This window comes from Populus alba, chromosome 11 (genome assembly GCF_005239225.2).
Source record: "Populus alba chromosome 11, ASM523922v2, whole genome shotgun sequence".
NCBI classification, from domain to species: domain Eukaryota; kingdom Viridiplantae; phylum Streptophyta; class Magnoliopsida; order Malpighiales; family Salicaceae; genus Populus; species Populus alba.
This window is the reverse complement of record NC_133294.1, coordinates 16,707,909-16,731,128: the sequence shown is the minus strand read 5'-3', so window position 1 is coordinate 16,731,128 and position 23,220 is coordinate 16,707,909. Positions and strand designations below refer to the sequence as shown.

Sequence of the window (23,220 nt, the reverse complement as noted above, 5' to 3'; positions counted from 1 at the left end):
ACAAGACTTTATCTGTTAACGAGTTTTTCTTGTGCAATAAGATCATGTGTTTTCTTGTGTTCACATCACACTCTTCTTTGTTGTTATTACATGTAAATAACATTTTGAGTGCAACTTTGCTCACAAAAAAACAAAAATCATGTTGATATTTTTCTAAAACAAATGCATTTTGGAAATTCAAGTGATTCCTTAAATAGGTACATATATACCTAGAAAACTTGAAAGAAAAAAGACAACAAAGACAAACAACACTGTGAGGTGACTCAAAAGCTGAGTTTTATTGGACTGAATAAATCACTTTGCATACACGCATGAAAGTAAGACCTATCGATCCTCAATGCATGAGTTTGAGATGAGGAAATGCCATCTTTGATAATCCTTTCACAAGGCTGAAATATATTCTTTGCAGTCCCATTTTGAGCCTAGTAATGTTTTTTGGAAATAACCTTGACTAGGATCATACCCCACACTGGGGTCAAAATAAGAGAGTTTTTTGGTTTTTACCATCCAGACAAAGCAGTGAAGATGGGTACTGGAATTGATCATGTAATTTTTAATCTTTCATTATCATCTAAATAAAGCAGCGATTGGTTAAGAAAAGAAAGAAGAAGATCTAAAGGATCTAAAAAATTTGAACTTCTTATAAAAACAACTGATATGATTGTGCTCAACCAAACAAAAATGAAGAAAACAAAGAGAAAAGCCTAAACCCGACACTAGGGGGTATGAAGACTATTTTGAAAAGAAAAAAAGCAAATCCAAAAGACAAAAGATCAGGAAACAAGCACAAGTGATCCCTAGTCTTGAAATCCCTTAAACACCTTCTGAGCCTGTAAAATATTCTTTTCTTCGTAACCAATAACCAAAGCCTACATTACATACCTGATAAAGCCCTTTCTGATCAAAGGCAAGCAATCTAGATTGGTAGACAGTGCTTTCATGTGCGAGTCAAATCATTATTCATGCAAATAAAATAAATGCTTTGAATCAATTCGGTTCTCAATAACTCTCAAATTGAAATTCAAACCTTTTATGACCAACCAGATGTCACTTCATCTTAAACCTAAAAGCAAAACAAAAGCTTTCATCACTTCAAGAAACCTATCCATAGGAATCGCTTGAATTTTTTAGAACAAGTTTATTTTTAACCAATGTCAAAATGAGTTTTGTGGATGGAATAACTTGGAAGTTCCAAAAATTTTGCATGAAAACATTTCATTGTACAAAAAACCTAAACTTACTTTCACATATCATCACCCCAAAGTAAACCCAATTTGAACACTTGAGGGGCATGATCAAGCTGGGGGGCAATAAAAAACACATAGTAGGGCTGGCTTCATGATTCCTTTTCGAAGGAAAATGTTGGGCAAAATTGGCAACTCTTGAGATAAAAGGTGAAGGACAAAGATGTATGATGACATCAAACCCTTCCTAGAGGTTAAGATCACAATATGTAACTCGAGTAAGCAAAAGTGGAAAAGCCATCGAAGTTTACTACCAACACTACAACTTTTGAGAGAAAAGAAAGACACCATGAAGAAATGGGGGCCTATATTTCTCAGGTAAGTATACATGCATATCAATCATAATGCATTTTCTTTCAACATTGACATATAAGTGTTTTATCATCATCCCTTCAGTAGTGTGTTTTCTAACCCTACCTTCTTTTGAGTGCACTTTTGAGCCCTCACCTCCATTTTGAGTGCGCCTTTGCGCCCTCATCCTTTTAGTAGTGCATTTTCTAACCTTACCTCATTTTGAATACGCCTCCGAGCCTTCACCTCCTTTTGGGTACGCCTTTGTGCCCTCACCTCCTTTTGAGTGCGCTTTTTAGCACTCACACCCATTTTTTAGTGTGCCTTTGAGCCCTTATCTCTTTGGTAGTGTGTTTTCTAACCCTACCTCCTTTTGAGTGCGCCTTTAAGCCCTCAACTCCTTTTGAGTGCGCCTTTGAGCCCTCATCCCTTTGGGTTGTGCGTTTTCTAACCCTACCTCATGTTGAGTGCGCCTTTGAGCCCTCACCTCATTTTGAATGCGCCTTTAAGCCTTCACCTCCATTTTGAGTGTGCCTTTGAGCCCTCATCCCTTTCGTAGTGCGTTTTCTAACCCTACCTCCTTTTGAGTGCGCTTTTAAGCCCTCAACTCCTTTTAAGTGCACCTTTGAGCCCTCATCCCTTTGGGTTGTGCGTTTTCTAACCCTACCTCATTTTGAGTGCGCTTTTGAGCCATCGTCTTCATTTTAAGCGCACCTTTAAGCCCTCATCCCTTAGGTAGTGGGTTTTCTAACCCTACCTCTTTTTTTAGTGCGCCTTTTAGCCCCCATCCTTTTGGTAGTGCGTTTTTTAACCCTAGCTCCTTTTGAGTGCGCCTTTGAGCCCTCACCTCTTGGGTAGTACTTTTTTTAACCCTACCTCTTTTCGAGTGTGCCTTTGATCCCTCACCTCTTGGGTAGTGTATTTTTCTAACCCTACCTCTTTTCAAGTGCGCCCTTGAGCCCTCGCCATTCCAGTTGGGTAGGTCACCCATTACAATTCGACCCAATTCTCCATGTTTTATCTGGGTAGGTCACCCATTACAATGAGACCATTCCTCCACCTGGGTAGGTCACCCATTACAACATGACCACTCTTTCTTTTTCCATTTGGGTAGGTCACTTATTACAATGAGACCATTCCTTCACCTGGGTAGGTCACCCATTACAACACGACCAGTGTCAGTGTGAGTGTGTGGGCTGGCCCCTGAAAATAGGTCACTTTAAGTATGTGTGGGCAGGTCGCTCATGAAAATAGACCAAGGTAAGTGTGAGTGTGTGGGCAGGTCACCCGTGATAATAGACCATCTTTTTTTCAACAAAAACAAAGGGTTGAACACACAGATTTTGGTTCTGGTTAAAGGGGATCGGCAAAGGGATCTCAGTTTAACCTAACCATGAAGAGACTTTGGTTATGGTTAAAGGGGATCGGCGAAGGGATCTTAGTTTAACCTAACTGTAAAGGATTTTGGTTCTGGTTGAAGGGGATCGGTGAAGGGATCTCAGTTCAGCTTAACCACACAGATTTTGGTTCTAGTTAAAGGGGATCGGCGAAGGGATCTTAGTTTAGCCTAGCCTAGCCATGAAGAGACTTTGGTTATGGTTAAAGGGGATCGGCGAAGGGATCTCAGTTTAACCTAACTGCAAAGGATTTTCGTTCTGGTTGAAAGGGATCGGAGAAGGGATCTCAGTTCAGCTTAACCACACAGATTTTGGCTCTGGTTAAAAGGGATCGGCGAAGGGATCTCAGTTTAACCTAGCCACGAAGAGACTTTGGTTATGGTTAAAGGGGATCGGCGAAAGGATCTCAGTTTAACCTAACTACAAAGGATTTTGGTTCTAGTTAAAGGGGATCAGCGAAGGGATCTTAGTTCAGCTTAACCACACAGATTTTGGTTATGGTTAAAGGGGATCGGCGAAGGGATCTTAGTTTAGCCTAGCCATGAAGAGACTTTGGTTATGGTTAAAGGGGATTGACGAAGGGATCTTAGTTTAACCTAATTGCAAAGGATTTTGGTTCTGGTTAGAGGGGATTGACGAAAGGAATCTCAGTCTATCCTAACCATATCGGATTTTGGTTCTGGTTAGAAGGGATTGGCGAAAGGAATCTCAATCTATCCTAACCACATAGGATTTTGGTTCTGGTTAGAGGGGATTGGTGAAAGGAATCTCAGTCTATCCTAACCACATAAGATTTTGGTTTTGGTTAGAGGGGATTGGCGAAAGGAATCTCGGTCTATCCTAACCACACACACAGGATTTTGGTTCTAGTTAGAGGGGATTGACGAAAGGAATCTCAGTCTATCCTAACCACACACACATAATATTTGAGTTTCTGGTTAAAGGGATTGGCGAAAGGAATCTCAGTTTAGCCCAACCACACACAGGACTTTGGGTCCGGTTGACGTTTTAGGTCAACCAAATTTTGAGAAGACTAATTTTGGAAGACCAATTTTGTTTATCTTTACAACACTTACTATACAAAATCTTTTCTCCGTAAGCATTATAAAGAAGGGGGCAACTGTTGTAACCCATTTTTGGGTCCCCATAAAAAAAAAAAATACAAAAAAAAAAAGAAGAGAAAGCTCAAAACGGTGCCGTTTTGAACGACACCATCTTCTTCTTCCCCTGGACGCGCGAGGCAGGGGAAGAAGAAGATTTTCTTCCCCACTTTTCACCAACCTCCCTTCCTGCTTTTGCTCAAAAAGACGCCCACCATGGACACCTACTTGCCCAAAGCTTTCCACGTGTTGGACGGGCGGCAGCACAGTAGCCGCCCCAACCACGTCCCTCCCCTGTTTTTCTCATATAAAAACAGGGGAAGAGAAGAGAAAAGGAGGAGGACCGAGAGAGAGGGAAGAAAAGAGAAGGGAGAGACAAAAAAAGGAAAGCATAAGAGAGAGGGAAGAGAAAAAGAAGAGAAGAGAGAGAGCGAAATAGAAGAAGAAGAAGCAGACAAGAGAGTAAAACAGAGAAGAGAGAGAGAGAGAGAGAGAGAGGAAAACAGCACTGACAGCCACCGCGAACCACCAACGGCACCACCACCACCCCTGCCGCATCAGTTGTTGCCAGCATCACTACCGCTCCAAGTAACTTTCTCCATTTCCCTGTCGTTTTTCACTTTAGCTTCATTTGCATGCAGAACGTTTACGTTCTGCAGCAAATGAAGATTATACTGTGCACATGAAGATTAATTAGCTAGTTACTGTGTGTACAGTAACTAACTAATTATATTTCGGTTACGATGCGTATAGTAACTTTACTATGTGCACAGTTACTGTACGCATAATAACTAGCTAATTATATTTTGTTGGTTACTGTGCACCCCATAGTAACCAGCCCCTTTTTTTATTATGGGCTTGAACATCAGCCCACAGTATATGGGCTGGGTCAAGCCTAGCCCAGGATGGTTAGGTTAGATCCGACCCAGTTTTTTTTATTATTTTTTTTATTTTTTAATTTTACAAGTTTCCTGTGTATTTTTTTATGTCATTTTGATTAATATCAAACAATATTTTTTATGTTGTTAAAAATACAAAATCTGATGTTAAAATACCTGGTTTTTGTCAAAAACTTCCAAAAATAAAAAAAAAATTGAAAAAAGAGAAAAAAAATGTTTTTGTGCATACGACCAAGTGTCTCAAAGCTAAAAATCATATTGTATTTTTCATACACCAAAAAAAAAAATGTTTTAGTATGTATTTTGGCTTTAATAACCAGTTTATTAAAGTCAAGAGAATATTGACTAAAATTTCAAAAACAACAAAAATTTTATTTTGTTTGTCTCTTAGTATCCGGGGTATGATATTACACGTAATGCATATTCTGAATATTTAATTCTTTTTTTTTGGACAATAGAACCTGGGGTATGGCATTACATGTAATGCGTATTTCGAACGATAAGAAACCACAACACGACCTTAGATTTTATCAGACATTAAAACAATTCAGCCTACCTTAGCTAGGGCGTAGTTGGGGTGTTAATACCTTCCCTTTACGCAACTAGTCTCCGTATCTGATCTCTAAAGACCAGTTAGGGTTCCTAGTAACCAGAATACTAGGTGGCGACTCCCATTCAAATTTTTCACTGATAGAACACAAGAATTCCTTGTCTCTACATATTTGCCAGGAATAAATCCATATTCCATTTTTGTTTCCTTAAGGGTGGACGATTGTCGCGCCGCCGCACACGTGCGACAAATATGATGACCTCATTCTCTTGTTGCTCATGAGCATGCGTCGTGGAATTCTTCTGATAATTAACGGGAAGAGCGACAGTCTTTTGTTTTAGATATATTAAAATATTATTTTCTTATTTTTTTATTATTAAAAAATACTAAAAAGGTTAATTGGGTGTTTTTTTTAAATAAAATATGCTTTTAAAACATACTAAAAAATAAAAGCTATCATTCTTCTAAACACTAATAAACTCATCTTTTATATTAAAAAAACAAATTTTAATAAAAGATAATGAATAAATAAGTGACAAAAAGGATATTTTTAAAAAGTAAATTGATTAACATAAAAGTTTTCTTATTTTTTAAAGTAATTAACTTTAGAATTTGATTGGAATTAAATTTGGAGAGAAACAAAAAACCATCCTTCTATTGTTAAGTTTTCTAACTTAAAAGTGTGTTTAGTTATAGGAAACACCTTTTCATTTTCATTTTTAGTTTTTTTTTTTTTTTTTTTTTTAATACAAAATTAGAAAATATGTTCATTTATTGAAAAGTGCTTTGAATCATTGCTATTTGACTCGGATTTGCTTTAAAAAAATCAAGGCATTTCAAATTGTTTGTTGACACGGATAAAGTCAAGGAAAAGCTCTAAAATTATTCCAATCTTTCATTAAAAAAAATTACATCAAAATCACAACTATTTTTCATAAAAAAAATCATAATTTATAATAGTTATTTTAATATTTTGTATTTGTGATAATCTAACTGTAAAATATTAGTTTTATATCATTCAAACTAGAAACTATATGAAAACATTATATTGTTAACAAAAACAAATCTTTATATTAGATTTGTAATAAAAATTAATTTTATGACACTGATTAAATAGGAAAATATAAAATAAATAAATTTAATATTTTATATTGTTAAAAATTACTTGTATATAAAAGGAAAAAAAAAAAAGCATTGTTCACGTTTTTCTTTTTCATTTGAAAAACAGTGTTTTAAACTATATATGGAGAACCTTTAAAATGTGTTTTTTTTTTTTTTAAATCACTGTAAATTTGAAAAACTAAAAAACTAATTTTCTAGTTTTTTTAATGAAAAAATTATTGTGTTTTAAGGGAAAGTTCATTTTTTTCTTTTTCTAACTTTAATTTTCTAAAAAACTGGATTCTTTCTATGTTTTTAAGTAGCTAATATGTGCATGTTCATATTGTGCTTTCAACTATATTTGAGTGTTTTTTTAAAATGTATTTATATTGAAAAAAAATTAAATTAATATTTTTTTAAAATGATTTTCGATGATTCTAATATGTTAATGTCAAAAAATAAATTTTTAAAAAATTATTTTGATATATTTTCAAGTAAAAATACTTTTTTTAAAAAACATATTATACTACAATACTAACACATACTAAACCATCCAAAATCATAATGATAATGTTTTTTTAGATGGTTAAACGGATTCCATGATCATCTTTGCATAAAAGCATCTTAAAAAGGAGAAGTTATTTAGAAAAACCAAATTGGTAATGTGGCTTTTTGAATAGTGTAATCATAACATTTTATTCATAGATGTATTCCAATGTAAAAAAAAATCATTTCAAAAAACTAATTATATTTTAATATATTTGGTATTAATACAACTATTTATTAATTATAGCTAATTACTACAATTGTAATAACAGACTCTCTTTTGCTTAAAAATATATTAAACAAACTTCTAACTCTTTTAACCAAAATATATGAATAGCTCTTCAATATAGAAATGCTATTTTAACTCTTTAATATAGCTATTTTCTTGGAGCTATTTTATTTTTGTAGTTAAATTTTTAAACAAGCTATTTTTTAATGTATTTTTAGCTTTTCTTTTGATTTTTTTTTAGAGATGCCCTAACATGTGACAGTGGTCCTTCAGGGACCCATTTAACAAAGGATGAAAGCTAAACTTTTTTGTTTTTTGTTTTTTTTATCATTTTCTTGAAGATGCCCTAACACGTAAGCATGGTCCCTCCCATGACCCATTTACCTTTCCAATGACATGGCATTGGCACCATCATGAAAGCATTAAAGAATATCATAGACAGCATCAAATCAATATAAAAACGTCAGTAGGGTTTATTGTCCTTGGATAGGTCGTTTTTATTATTATTATCAATATTGATATTTGAATGAATTTATATATATTTTGATTAATTTTATAGGTCTTGAAATTAATAATTATATAAATTTTTAGTGATTTTAATATTTATGAAACTCAAATTAATAATATTTTTAAATTAAATTTAAAATCTAATTAGTTAAATTATACATTTTAAATTACAGGGTCGGTTTTATATGGTAGGGAGGAAGACATAGATGAAGATTTCGAATTTTGATAAGGTATTGCAGCCACAATATGGAAAAGGAGACGACTGTGGTAGGCCAAGCTTATTAATAATGATAAAAATCAGGCATTCTCTGAGCATATGAACCACAAATCATTTTAGCATTTCCATTTCTAAAATTCTACCCCTGACCCTGCAATAACTAATGACGTGACCTAAGGCCTTTTTTTTTTTTCTGGGAATAGAGCCACCCACCATGCTTGAACTTACGTAGAAATTGACAAAAAAATCATTCAAATCCAAGTTTGATGTATTAATTCGAAAGGTTCAAATCATAATAAAAGCACGCCAACATGTCAGATATCAATCAATTTTAGCAGCAAACAAAGGAGATACAAAGTAAAACACTCAAATTCATAATAAAAATCATATTGAGATCAGCATGACGTCTCATATAATTCGAAATAGACCACATCTCATCCTCTTACCTTACCTTCATCACTCCTTTCTCTTAAAAAATCTCTAGAGTCTAGGGAGTGAACTCTAAGATTCATATAATGAAATAATTTTTACGTGATTTTTTAAAAAAATATTAATAACAAAAAAATATTAACAATATTTAAGTATATTTTTATATTAAAAAAATTAATTTAATTCATAGTATATCGCATGTAAATTATTTATTATATTCTAATAATAAATTATGCTTAGATAGGTGTAATAACATTATAACAAGACATTTATTTAGCTCAGCAACCTTCTTTCCCAATTTCCATTTCTTTTTCATGTGTTCCATTTTTTACCAAACTATGTAAGATTTCTTTCCTTTTCCTCTCCTCTTCGGTGACCAACATGTTCACAGCACTATAAGAGAAGGAAAGTGGCGAAGAAATATGTACAACAAGTGCATGTTATGCTCTTTATATTTTGTGGTACTGCCCAAAAATCAAATATATAAAATAAAAAATAATCTTAAATTCTTTCGGAAGAAAAATTAATCTCTTCTCGTGGAACACATTCCTAAGGGTGACCCACTCTCCTTGTCACCTGGACCAGTATGTTTCCTTGCTTAGACTTCCACACGTGACCCCGACGTTGCCAGGTCACGGAAGGCAAGCCCCAGTTACGTACAGGAGATCTTTTTCTTCTAAAGAGCTTACAACCGCACGTATCTTCTTAGTTCTTTTATAAATCCAATTTCTTTTAACTTCAATAAATATAGGTAATAAATATAGGTAGTGTTTAATTATTATTCTGTGATAGAAGAAACAAAAACACTAGCAACAAGATAAAAAAAAAAAAAAAAAGATAGAATTTGTGTTTGATAATGATATATAAAAATGATTATCTATGTATTCTGTTTGGTTATGATAGACAAGACAAAATAAAATATAAAAAATGATATTTTACTCGTAATATTTATTGTTTATCAAACTTGCATATTTTAAAAATAATTTGATAATTTTTTTTTTGCTTTAGTTTATGTTAAGTGTTGGAATTAATAATATTATAATTATCCTATTTATGAAACCAACATTGACTTGATAGGTTAACCTGGGGCCTGAACTACTCTAAGTTTAAGAAAAAATATAAAAAGAAATTGAATCGACCTGACCCGGTTAAAAATTCAAGTCAACTTAAGATAAAACATGGATCAAGAACCTATTACCTTTTTTTTGTTAAAATAAGGTTGCTTTGATTATTAAAAAAGAAAATAGGTCGGCGATGTTAACTCTCGCGACCAATGACTTGAACCTTGCATTGGGTCGACTCTTGATTTGAATTTTAAAACTATGATAATAATCATTTTTATCCATAAGTTGACTTAGATTAACCCATGTTGACTCTCCCGACCCGTGACGAGGCCTTGTCCTAGTCGATCCCTGAATTGGATTTTTAAAATATGATAATAATAATTTTTATCCTTACATTAACCCGGATTGACCATCTTAATCAGTTACACGGGCCTTGCTTGGGGTTGACCTCCAAATCAAGTTTTTAAACTATGATAATAACCATTTTTATTTTATGTTGAACCTGGTCAACCCTGTTTGATCCTCCTAACACGTGACTCGAGTCTTACCCAGGATTGATTCCCGAGTTGAATTTTAAAACTATGATAATAACTATTTTTCTTCTTACATTAAGTCGGGTCAATGGTTAACCCTATTCTTGAATCAGGTCTTGCCTTGAATCGACCTTTAAATTAAATTTTAAAACTATAATAATAATAATTTTTATTTTTATGCTAACTTGGATCAATCTAACTTGTGACTTGGGCCTTAACTAGTGAAGGATGGTAACTATAGTGTTAAACACTTTGCCCTGTATGTGTAGATATTGTTGAATCTATTTGGCACCTTTTCTTACACTGTCAATACTCGTGGAGACGATTCATTGACTGATTAAGAATGACTTTATATATTTTTGGGACAACTGAACATGTTTATTGAAATGAAAACATCTTGCAATGGTCAATTTCAAATGAATGCATTTCTTCTTCTATGTTATGGTATCTTTTGGAGTATATGGATTGCTAGAAACAGGTTGATTTTCACTATGGAGTTTCACTATGGAGGAACCATATTGGAATGATGTTTATGAGATCATTCTTCATCGTTTGGCATCTTGTTGAGGAGCTTCAGTAGTTGATTCTCTTATACAGGTTTCGATCTCTTTAGAGGTCCAGAAGGCTGTCTTGTTTGGAGTAACTGATGTCTTAATCTATTTTCGTTTGTTTTTTTTTTTTTGTTGTTTCTCTTTGGATTTTATTTGTATTATATGAAACTTTTTTCTTTTTTCCATGTGGCCATTTGCTTAATGGCCCAGGAACTTCTGTAATATATATATATATATATATATATATATATATATATATATATATATATTTTGTTCATTTTAGAGAGATTATTTGAGTAAATGCTTAGATAAGTGAAGGGCAGAAGATAGGGTGATGAACAAGAGAGAGCCAAAGGAACCAAGACTTTCCCAAATCTACCAAAGGGTGAGGACCCGGTGCCCAATCCTTCTATTATTTGCTATCATTTATTTTCTTTTGCATGACAATAATGATTAGCTTTGTTACCAAGTACATGTAATAATTTCAATCTTCTGGCGAGTATTATTGGCAGAAAAGGACCCGCGGTGAAGAAAGTTTGATTTGATGTAGGAAAGGTCAGTATATATAAGTATAGTTATAGTTGTTTTTTAAAATATTTTTTATATATAAAAGTATATTAATAAATTTTTTATTTTTTAAAAATTATTTTTAAGATTATTATATTAAAATAATCTAAAAACATTAAAATATCTTAATTTAAAAATAAAAAAATTAATTTTTTTTTAAAATATTTTTCAAACACAATGTTAAATGCATTAAAAAGAAGTATAATACATAATCGCTTCTGGCTGTTAATATTGTTGACTAATATAACATCAGTTTTTGCATTTAACTCATCTGACCTGTGATTGATTATTATACCGGGTTGGTTATCAAGTTGAATTTAAAAACTAGTACAAGGTGCATCTTTGCGTGTAACACGTGAGTAATGAAAACATTAGAAAAAATGCCATTTAACTTTCCAAACGTACGGCATTCGGTCCATGAAAACCTAAAAAAAAAAAGTGAAATTAATGTAAGCACAGCGTCAAATCAATGCAAAGAATAAAAAAATTGAAAAACTAATTAAACTTAAAAAATTAAAAAAATAATAACTAAAAAAATCTAATTATAAAAAAAACTGATTAGAATTTTTTAAAAATTTACAGGTTTGGTTTAGTTCAGTTTCGGTTTTATAAACTTGAAACTGAGAAAACCAAACCGAAACCAAACCGGAAAAACCTAATCAAATCAAAAAACCGAGCAAAACCAGAAAAAACCGAGCTAAACCTAAAAAAAATCAAGTCAAACCAGAAAAACAAAGACAAACTAAAATAACCGAGCCAAGCTAAACCGAAACCGGTCGGTTAAAACTGGTTTCAATTGTTTTTAAAAAAAACCGGTTTGATTTTTTATATATAAAAATTGAATTAAACAAAAAATTAGCACCCTAACCCTTACACAAGGTCAATTTTGGTGGCGGGAAGGGTGACATTGATGAAGATTTCTAAATTAGTGTTTTTAAAGTTAAGTATTAATTGTTTTTTTAAATATTTTTTAATATATTAAAATAATATATTTTTTAATATTAGTATATTAAAATGATCTAGAATTTTTTTAAAAAAATTAATTTAAAATTAAAAAAATATAATTTTATTTAAAATACAAAAATAAATAGCATCTAAATTTGATATGGTATTTGTCAAAGAACCATCTCAACCCAATAACTTAAGGATATGATTTATCTTATTTTCTAAAATACTCCCTCATGTGAAAATTCTTTAAGCTTGAAACTTACATAACTCCACACTACCTTATGCTTAATTTTTATCACATAAATAGATATGGCGAGATTCAAACTCGTGACCGCTTGGTTATTAAAATTTTAATATCATATTAAAAAATCATCTTAATCTACTAGTTTAATATGTTGAATGCAATTTCAAGATATAATTTATATTATTTTTTAAAAATATTAAATTCATAACATGGAAATGGAAACAAATGTCCATTTGTCAAGCTTATTAATCGTGCTAGTGCAACACGAGCCAAGGTCCCAAATTTTTGGTTGTCATAGGCCAAGATCTAGATTGGAGATTTCTGCATAGGCTCGCAAGCATAGATTTAATAATGATAAAAATTAAGCACTTATTAACTATTTAAAAAATAATGGATTCCATTCTTAAGAAACTTGTTTACATAAAAGAGGTAATCAAAATCAAGCCTTCATCACGGTGAGTTGTATTTGAGATGAACTTTTTGATTCTGCTGCTTGGAATATTTGGTATTGTAGTAGTTTTTATAAATATAATTTAAAAGGTAAAATAAGTTGTTTTAAGAAAAGTTATGAATTTATATTTTTCTCGAGCCTAAGTTTTTACCTTAGTTTGAGATAGAATCAACAAATGTTTTTCATAACTAAACAACTAGTGACCATCTCCAACCACAACCAAACAGAGCTAAGTCACCCCAGAGCAAAAGCAGTGGGCATAAAAGTTCACTCAGCGCACCGTTTAACGTGCATGTATTTGCTTTGACTCACGGCCATGACTCACCGGCCATCTTCTGTTCAATAATGCCCATACCCTTTCTCGACCAATTCTTCTCTATCTGTTGCAGTATTTGCTGTAACCAGATTTTTTATGCCTATTTTTTTTTATATTTCGAAAAAAAATGTCTTTTCAATAATTTTAGCTATTTTAAACATTTTATCATTTTCTTCATTTTTTTAATTTTTATGTGTCAAAACATCTTGAAAATCATTAAAAATACAAAATAAAAAAATAGTTGGGGTTTAAATTTGGACCGATAATTGAGCATCATAAGCAAAAATAAGGTTTGAGAATTTTTTAGCCATAATTGAAGATGAGATTTAGAAAGGAGCTTAATTTGATTTGATTTGGGTATAAATAAAAGAAGTTTGAAGTTTAAGGATGATTTTGAAATAAATAGCCAAGTTCTCTAACTTAATAAAGGGCCTAATTGAAAAGGTAATATGAAATTGGGATTCAATGTAGTTTAAAAAAGACAAGGAAGAAACTTTTCAAGGACCAATTAATCCATTTACATAACTTCATTTCGGTCCTATTTGTTTTAATCCAATCCAATTTATTCCGGTTTAGTCCAATTCAATTAATTTGATGCAATTCGGTCCCAATTTGATTCAATTTAGTCCAGTTATTTCCAATTAATTCATTTTAGCCCACAATCCATTTAAATCAAGCAATATCTGGCAATTAATTCCAGATTTCAAATCTCACAATTGAAGATTTCAATCTCATATTTTGAGCTCCCAAAATCCAACAATTCTAGCTCTCAAATCCCAAAAAACCTACCCAAATCTTCAATCCCTTGGATCAAGTCCCGAAATTATTCTCACCTTCCTTCATGGCAGTCCTGCTCTCCAATCACCAATAACCCGAGGCAACCACCCACACCAAGAAGGCCGAAACCCAACACTTCCACCTTGAACCACACCAAACCTTTTACCTAAGACCACACAAAACAATAACCATCCCTTTCAGGCCTATTTATTTTTATATTTTAAAAATATTTTTGAAAAAATTAAATTTTTTTTATAAACTTTAAATTAATATGTTTTTAATATTTTCAAATCATTTTGATATATTGATGTCAAAAATAATTTTTCAAAAATAAAAAAAATATCATTGACATGCATTTTGATATAAAACGTTATTTGAAAAACAACCACAACAACACTATCAAATAAGCTATAATGAAAAACAATCTTCACCCATGCCTTCATAGCCATTGTCTTCATCTACCAACAGAGGCAAGATTTTCCCTTCACTCTCCCAAAACCAAAGCCAACACTTTCACCCACAGCCTTCTTGAGCCTCCATTTCCGGTGTCATTCCGATCCAGAAAACCAAAAATCACTATAACCATCACCATCCAAAAGACACTAACCTTTTCTGCTTAGCCATCCTTCTTTTTCTTCTTCTATAAACACCTACCAAGAAGCCCAAAAAACTAAGAATCATCCTCAAACCTAGAAAATTACTAAAACCCCATAACAATGACCTAAACCATGCAATTTTAGTTCAAATATGCTCATTATGACTTGCTAAAACCATCAAGACCTTAAAAAAACAAAGGAAAAAAAAACAATCCAGTGGTTAAACCAAATTATCCACAAAACTTCATAAATGCATTTCCTTAACAACATTGTTTTATTGATTCTAATATCTGTTTTCAACCATCTTTATCATTATTTTTATCATGAACATATTAATCCCAGCATCTTATCAAAAATAGCCTATAATCATATTTTTTATAAATTACTGATTAACACATGAAATAAAAACAAATTCAATAACTAACCTAAACATTAAAGCATACTTGGTTGTAATTTAAACAAGCTATATATCATTACCATGAGGTGTCTAATCTCAAGCAATACTCGTTGTATGGTCTATATTCCAACTTTCTAGACTCTTTTGTTGGCCAGTTTGACGGGCTTTTTTATTAGGTTTTTCTATAATTTTGGTATACTAGTGTCAACAAAAAAATTAAAAAAAAAATTATTTTTATATATTTTTAAATAAAAATATTTTTTTAAAAAACACCATATATCAATATCAAACACACGTCACCCAGCGCAAACAAGGTGTGCATGAAAGTTAACTCAATGCACTGTTTAACGTGTCCTTGCCTTGATTCATCTTATCACTAAAATGAATGGATTATAATATTAATGCAACACCCGAGCAAGATTAATTATTCCAACCAAATTTTCTCCTCTAGCCATCTTAAGTTCAATGATGTCCATACCTTTACTCGAGCGAATCTTCTCTGTCTGTTGCCATGGTCACCAAGTTAACATCATCTAAGCTTTGGTCATGGAATCGACGGTGGTGGCTTTGACTACTGAAGGTTTCTTATGGCTATAAGAACTTCCGTGGTCCTTAAAGACTCCATTTCTGGTGTCTTTCGTAAATGTTGTTTTCTCCACATATATATATATATATATATATATATTGACTTTCACTGCTCCAACGTGTTGCACCCTGGAGGCACTTAGGATTCAATTCAGGTCTCTCTTTCAGCAATGTTGGTTTCTCAATTCATTTGTCTACGTACTAATTTGGCTTGAAAAAAAGATAAATGATTGTTATTATAACCTCATAAATGAATTCTTGACCCCCAAGAAGTATGGATAACAAGTTTTTCAGTAACTAAAAAAGAATAACCAACGAAACAAATTATATTTATTGAGAACAAAAAAATCGTATAAATACAATTCATGTTGAGCATCTTGATGAATTGGATCGTTTTTTTATGGATTTTGATACAAAACTCTTATAAATGTGTTTAGAAGTATTTCTTTATTATTTCGTCCAACAAGAATTTCTTGAACTCTATTAGTTTTTCTAGATTTTTTTTTTAATATCATTTTAAATTTTTTATGAATTTACTAGTATTCCACCAATTAATAATCCAACATCCCATAGCTTTATTAATTAAAGGAGATCCACCAGAGCAAAAACATTATGGACGTAAGATATAGAAGGGGGAGTTAATGAATGCTTAATTTTTTTCATTTTTTGTCTGTGATTTTTTAATGAATCTGCTTGATTTGTCATTTCTATATGATTTAATATTTCTATCAATCATATGCTCTATTCTAATATTATAATTAGAATAGAAATTTTTAAACCTGCGAATCTACTCTCCCCCTTTTTTATTTATGAGTCCTTGAATTTTGTAAATTTACATATGTATAAAAAAACATTTGCGGACCAAAAAAAGTTTTGTTTTCATTTTTTTTCTGTTTTTGGTATATATAATATTTGTCTTCTTTGGTTCATAGTTATTGTGAAGAAAATTCAGTTAAGTTATGTAATAGAAAGAAAAAAAAATCTTTTTTAAAATTTTTACCTCCTACTAAGAAAAGTGCTTTGATTTAATTCAAAAGACTTCAATTTTTTTCATTAAAAATAGGCCAATTTTGCTTATGGAATACTTCGGTTTAACTATTAACTTAAGGTTCTGCTTAATTTAGGATTCAAAGGGAAAAAAATGTGGAGCTAAAATAACTTACTCAGAATATCCTTTAACAGATTATGTGTTATGATTAGATTAAATAAGCGTTTATGGAATAAAACTTTAGCCGCTTGTGAACCTTTAGGTACTATTTTATTTAATTTTTGTTCCATTACTCTTCTACTTTCAAATTAATGCAATGTAAGCATTAGAAATCAGCAATAATGAGATCCTTAAACATGCCAAAACTAGTTGTCACCTGAAATTGATAATTATATAAAGCGGAAGAGATCTTAGCCATTTGCATCAAACTCAAACTTTCTTCTTACATGTGTGCTCCTCCTATTCAAATGGTAACACACTCATTTAAACGAGTATTTTTCTTGTTTGCCATTGATCCTATACCCCCATAAACTAAAAATCATAACTCCTATTGCTACAAAAATGTTGTTTAGTTGACCTATATTGGTTTAAGTGGCCACAGTTAATCATGTCTTTTTTTATAAGATCTTTATAAGGTTCCTTGAATGAAAGTCAATGGAATCTATAAAGAACATGTTCTCATCCATAAGATGGATTCCAAGTGCCTAGATCAATCGAAAATCTAATTTTATATAATCTACTCATTTTCAAATGATATTCGCATTGTTTACAAATATTTATTTTTTATTTATTTTTTTTTATAATTTAATCCATAATACATTTCACATTAAACCCATAAATGCTTGTATTTTTTAGTTATGCCAAGATCATTATAATTTTCTTTTACAGTAAAATCGTTGTTGTCCATGCTAATTCTTAGACTGGAATTCTTGTTTTCACTAATATTTCTACTTTCACCCAAAATGCATGTAGAGATGTAATTTTTGTTGTAATTTTCACTATAACTTAAAATAAAACTATAAATCTCAATTTGAGAACAAAGATAATTATCAATACAATTATTGATATAATTATTCCAACTATATTTAATATCATATAAAGAATGATCATAAGGAGAATTGTCACTCCTAAACCCCTTATTTAAATGACTAGAATTCTAGTTACTAGAATTTTTTTTTTCTAATTCACTAAAAAATTTGATTATTGTTAATCCAAAAAACTAGATTTTCAATAACAAATATATGAAATAACTATCTTTTTTATCATCCTTACCTAAAACAAAAAAAGTGTCATCCATATTTAAATTATGAATGCCCCTAACGCGGACTAAATTATCAGTATTACTATTCTCATTGTGGCTATAATTATAGATATTTTTTTATCATCTAAAATTGGGTATTGACTTACAATGATATTTTCAAGAGGACCAAGATTATCTTTGGCTTTCTTAACCTACACCTATATTCTAACTTCAAATTGAATGACATCAAATTGAACCAATAATTTTTCATAGAGCTTTCTTACCGTTATTTATATCAAAATAAATAGATGTAAAATGATGTGATAAAAAATCATTCTAATAATTTATTTCCTCTAAGAACAAGTATATAATCCAATCACTACAATTCTTCTTCTTCTTTAATAATCAAAAGGCCAATTATCTATGGATTTCAAATAAGAGAACCTCCCAACATCGTTGCTTCTGCTCCTTCCTCTTTCTCGACCATCTTTTTGTGATGTGGAAAACTGATTATTAGATGAAGCTCATAAAGCTTTCTCCTCGTCTTGTCGATTCATTTTCTACTCTTGAACCAACAAGAACTCTGTAATCCATAAATTAATATCCTTAGATTCCTCTATTTAACATAAAACAAAATTGAATTTTATCTTATCACCGTGGATCTACATCTTGTTAACGATTACTATAATTCATAAAAAATAATTTAATGACCCTTTCAAATTCATCTTAATAAATTTGAATTCCATATGAAATGCTTGAAAATGTTACTGCTTTTTCCTAGTTCTTCCATGGTACTTCCTTTTAATGGAGCCCCAGATATCCTTGGAGCTGTCCTTACAAATAATGATTTTCATGATTGATCGGACAATTGATTCAAAATGGTTGATCTTTTCCTTCAAATCCTTCAATCACTTCCCTTTGATATCAGTTTTTATGCATTTTTTATTATTATTGTTCCAATTATTGGTTTTGCTATTCCACCAGAGATAACTTGCCAATACTTCTTAGATCCTAAGAAATTCTCTATTAGCATGCTCTAGTGATCGTAATAATCATCAAAGCGAGGAATGGCTGGTTGCACAAAGTTTTTAGAAGCCATGGATTAGTTTATTACAGCAGCAGCAGTAGTAGTAGTTGTGGAAGTTCATGTTGTCGCTGCGATTGGAGGCTGTTATTGTTGCTGTTGTCATATAAAAATTGTTGTTCTTGCTGCTTCTGCGTGGAAGAGAGAACCAAGGAGGTAATTAAATTAGAAGCTTATTAAGGTTGCTGCTTCTGCGAGTTCTTGAGTGTTGCTTTCGAAAATCAAAGCAGGTATTTTCAATTAGTTCTGTATGTTAAAGTGCTGCCTGGAATAAAAACACAAAACTGCTTCAACATGATAGCAGTACTACACTTAACATAGATTATTCTTTGATGCCAAATACAGCCAACCTAGAATATCTCCGCAGTCAAATGCCGATCCTTCTAATGGGAAGAGACATTTAACTAGAAATCTAGACCTCTTCAATTCAGCAATCCATTGGCCTTGAAGTATTCCACAGTTTGGTCATAGATCTCTTCGATTCCATACTTGAAACTGAACCCCTCACTACTAAGCTTCTCTGAAGTGATGACCAGCTTGGCCTTGGAAGGGAAATCCCCACAACTGTATTTTTTTTGTTTAACAAAAAAAAAATAAGAGATTAAGATGCAGTTCAGTTTTTACAAAATGAGAAATTTTGGGAGTAAAATCCTGAAGCGAGTAGCTTACTCGGTTGGGACTTGATACTGGGGGTATCGTTTGTTCAAGAACTTGGCAAGCTCAGCAACACTGGTGTTACCACCCACAGCATATATATCTACCAGAAGCAGATACTTTCTCAGCTAAAAATATATGGGCGAGACAAACATCCTCTACGTGTGTAATAGAGATCGAACCTGACAGCATTTGCATACCTTTCAAACCATTAATCAGGAATTTATTCCCTGCAATTTGTTGGAACACCATAAAAAAGCCAGTTATGTTTTAATTTGAACAAAAAGGAAAACACATACAAAATGCACATTTTTGAGGCTCGGGATTTCTGGCTGGTTTAGCACCTGTAATCATGAGACTAGGGATGACAGTAATGAGATCGATGTTATTTTCTTCAGCAAATTTCCAGGCTGCCTTCTCAGCTAGTGTCTTGGACGCAGGGTACCCCTGCATATTTCATATAATTCAGTTCAATTATGTTGGCCTCCTGTATTCGATAATCAAGGATAATCTTGCTTTAGACTGCTAAGTAAATCGTTAATTACCCAAGTGGGTGGTTTCTCAGAAGTTAAGAACTCAACATCAGTCCAGTTCTTCTCATCCATGACCAAACCTGTGCCATTAAGCTTATTGATTGATACAGCTGCAGCGGAGGATGTCAAAATAACCCTTTTAACTGTTTTAGCTTTTGCACAGGCTTTCAACACATTATGCACTCCTTGAATTGCCGGCTTTGTCGCACGTCAAAAAATCCGCGCGGCGATTCGACTTTGGCGATTTTTCGTTGTCTTTGCTTGATTGGTTCTTTGAGAGTCGCCACCTAGTATTTATTGAGGGTTACTAGGAAACCCGGATTTACTGGTCGTGGTCAAAGATTCGAGGGTACGGGACTGGTTGTGGCTAGGGAAGATATTAGCACCCCTAGCGCACCCTACCTGAGATAAGCTGCTTTGCGGTTTGATGTGATTTGAAAATTTAAAATATTAATCAAATTCTTAAGACTTTGATAAATCAGTTATTAAATCCCAGAATATATGTAGAAACTTGTTCTTACATTTTCATGGAAAATACAACTTGATTTTATCTATCCTTGAGATATTTAACCATATTTAAATTAACAATTAATTCTTTTTGTCTTTTTTTTTTGTATTTTTATAATTCAAAAATATACATAAAAAAAAATTATAAACACACACACACATCTTTTTTTATTATTTTTCTTATACATCCCCTTTTTACATGTACAAAAAAATAACAAAAATATCAAAAACAATTTAAACATTACAAAATAAACCCAAAAAAAATCCAGAAACTGTTGGAAAGCCTTCTGGGATCTGTTGTAATCGTGGCGACGCGTCCTCCCACGCGCCATCGCAACTGGCAGCGCGTGGGTTCACGCGCCGCCGCTGGACAGTCCGGCAAGCAGGGGACTCTAGAACGGTTTCCCCTTTCTTCTCTTCCCAGCCTGTGGTGGCTTTCACCGTGACCTGCAACGAAAAAAAACCACAAGCAGTCGGTTTTATTTTGTTTCCTTTGTTTTCAGATCTGTGCCTCTTTCTATTTTTCTCCATTTCGGATATGCTTCTTTCTGGTTGCTGGTCCGGCCGTTGATTCTCGGTCGGAGATGAGGCTGCTTGTGTGGGCGCCGCTGGAGGAAGGACAGCTCCTCCTTCCTGGTCTTCTTTCTTCTTCCCCGATGGTCGATCTGCTGTTGAGTGTGGAGCTGCTCACCGGCTACTCACTCGGTTGGATTCCCGCTGGATCGGGTGGATCGTCGACCCCTCCTTCTTTCACCGGCCGTGTGGCAAGCAGAGGAGTGCTGGTGATGGAGAGGGGACAACTGGTGATTTACGCTGCTGTGGCTATTGTTTTGACCGCTGCTGCTGGAGGCCGAATGAAGGGGGGGACCTGTGTTGTGTGGCCGGTGGCTGGTCTGTGAGAAGGAGAAAAATGGGGAAGTAGGCTTGTGGGGAACGGCTGTGTTGATAGTCGGCTATGGGAGATGACAGCAGGGAAGGGGGATCCGCTGTGGCCGGCTGAAAGTTTGTGTTCGGTGGCTCTTAGAAGAGGAAAATCAAAATGGAGAGGGGCAGTGTGCAGGGGAGCTGGTCTATTTGGCTGAGAGTGAGAGGGAGAATAGAAGCTGGCTGTCGCCTCTCTCAGCGTTGGTGATTTCTCTCCGGTTGGCTTTCCCAAGGCCAAGGAAGGAGGCGGCTGCCAGAGGAGAAGATAGGTTTAGGTCTTCCCCGTGTCAATTTTTTTCTCCTCTGTGAATAATTTTTCTCCCCCTTTTCTTATCACTGTAGCTTAGTATTTATAGGACCATTGTTGTTAGGTTTTCAAAATAGTCCCCAACTTTTCTTTTCTTCTTTTTTTGTAAATTTTGATTTTCTCTTTTTTTTTTGTGTTTTCGAAAGCGAGCAATATCACCGTCAACTCAACAAAAAAAATCAATTATCATAAAATTTACGCGTTAAAAGTTGAACGCGTTCTAAAATTCCTTTAAAAATTTAAATTCTTTTGAGACGACGTTGAAAATGCTAAAAACGATGCAAATACATCAAAAATACTTTTTTTGGGTTTTTCTTTGTTTTTTTTGCTATTTTTGATTTTTCTGAAAATTTATCAAAAATATGGGTCAAAAATTGGGTAGCAACAGATGCCCCCTCTTTACAATGCTTACGAAGCAAAAATTCCTCAATGTTTTGCATAGTAAGCTTGTAAAGAAAACAAAAGGTTTTCCTGGCTTATCGAGTGATCCACTCAGCCAATGACTTCACTTTATAAAAGAAAATGGTCTCATTATCTTGGGTGACCTGCCCATTTGAAGAAAATTGGTCTATTTTCAAGGGCGACCTGTCCACACACTCACACTGGTCTATTTTCATGGGTGACCTGCCCACACATACTCACGCTGGTCTATTTTCAGTGGTGACCTGCCCAAACATACTCATTGTAGTCTATTTTCACGGGCGACCTGCCCACAAATACTCACACTGGTCTATTTTCAGGGGCGACCTGCCCACACATACTCACACTGGTCTATTTTTGGGGGCGACCTGCCCACACGTACTCGCGCTGGTCTATTTTCATGGGCGACCTGCCCTTTTAAATGGGTTAACTTGAGATCCCATCTAGCGATCTCCTTTAATCGAAACCAAAATCGGTGTGTATCTTGATCAACCTGAAATCCCATCTGGCGATTCCCTTTAACCAAAGCTAAAATCTGTGTGTGGTTAGGTTAACCTGAGATCCCATTTGGCGATCTCCTTTAACCAGAACCGCTACAAAGATGTGTGTGTGGTCTCATTGTAATGGGTGACCTACCCAGAAAAAGTGATGGTCTCATTATGATGGGTGACCTACCCAAATGGAAAATGATGGTCTCATTATGATGGGTGACCTACCCGGCTGAAAATTGATGGTCTCACTATGCGGGTGACCTACCCGGATGAAAGATGATGGTCTCATTATGACGGGTGACCTACCCGGCTGAAAATTGATGGTCTCACTATGACGGGTGACCTACCTGGAAATTTGATGAGAATCAAATATGAATTGGTCTCATTGTTATGGGTGACCTACCCAAATGCAAAATTGATGGTCTCATTATGATGGGTGACCTACCCAAATGGAAGATGATGGTCTCATTATGACGGGTGACCTACCCAAGTGGAAAATAATGGTCTCATTATGATGTGTGACCTACCCAGAG

The 23,220-nt window shown here is 33.4% G+C and overlaps 1 protein-coding gene across 1 annotated transcript; it reads right to left on the bottom strand.

Moving 5' to 3' along the window:
- Positions 1–19,273: 19,273 nt before the first annotated feature.
- On the bottom strand, positions 19,274–20,877 carry LOC118031652 (anthocyanidin reductase ((2S)-flavan-3-ol-forming)). The gene is given in 5 exon segments (XM_073412280.1): positions 19,274–19,415; positions 19,521–19,594; positions 19,596–19,952; positions 20,051–20,236; positions 20,800–20,877. Coding segments are annotated over 5 exon segments (837 nt in total).
- Between the last annotated feature and the right edge of the window lie 2,343 nt (positions 20,878–23,220).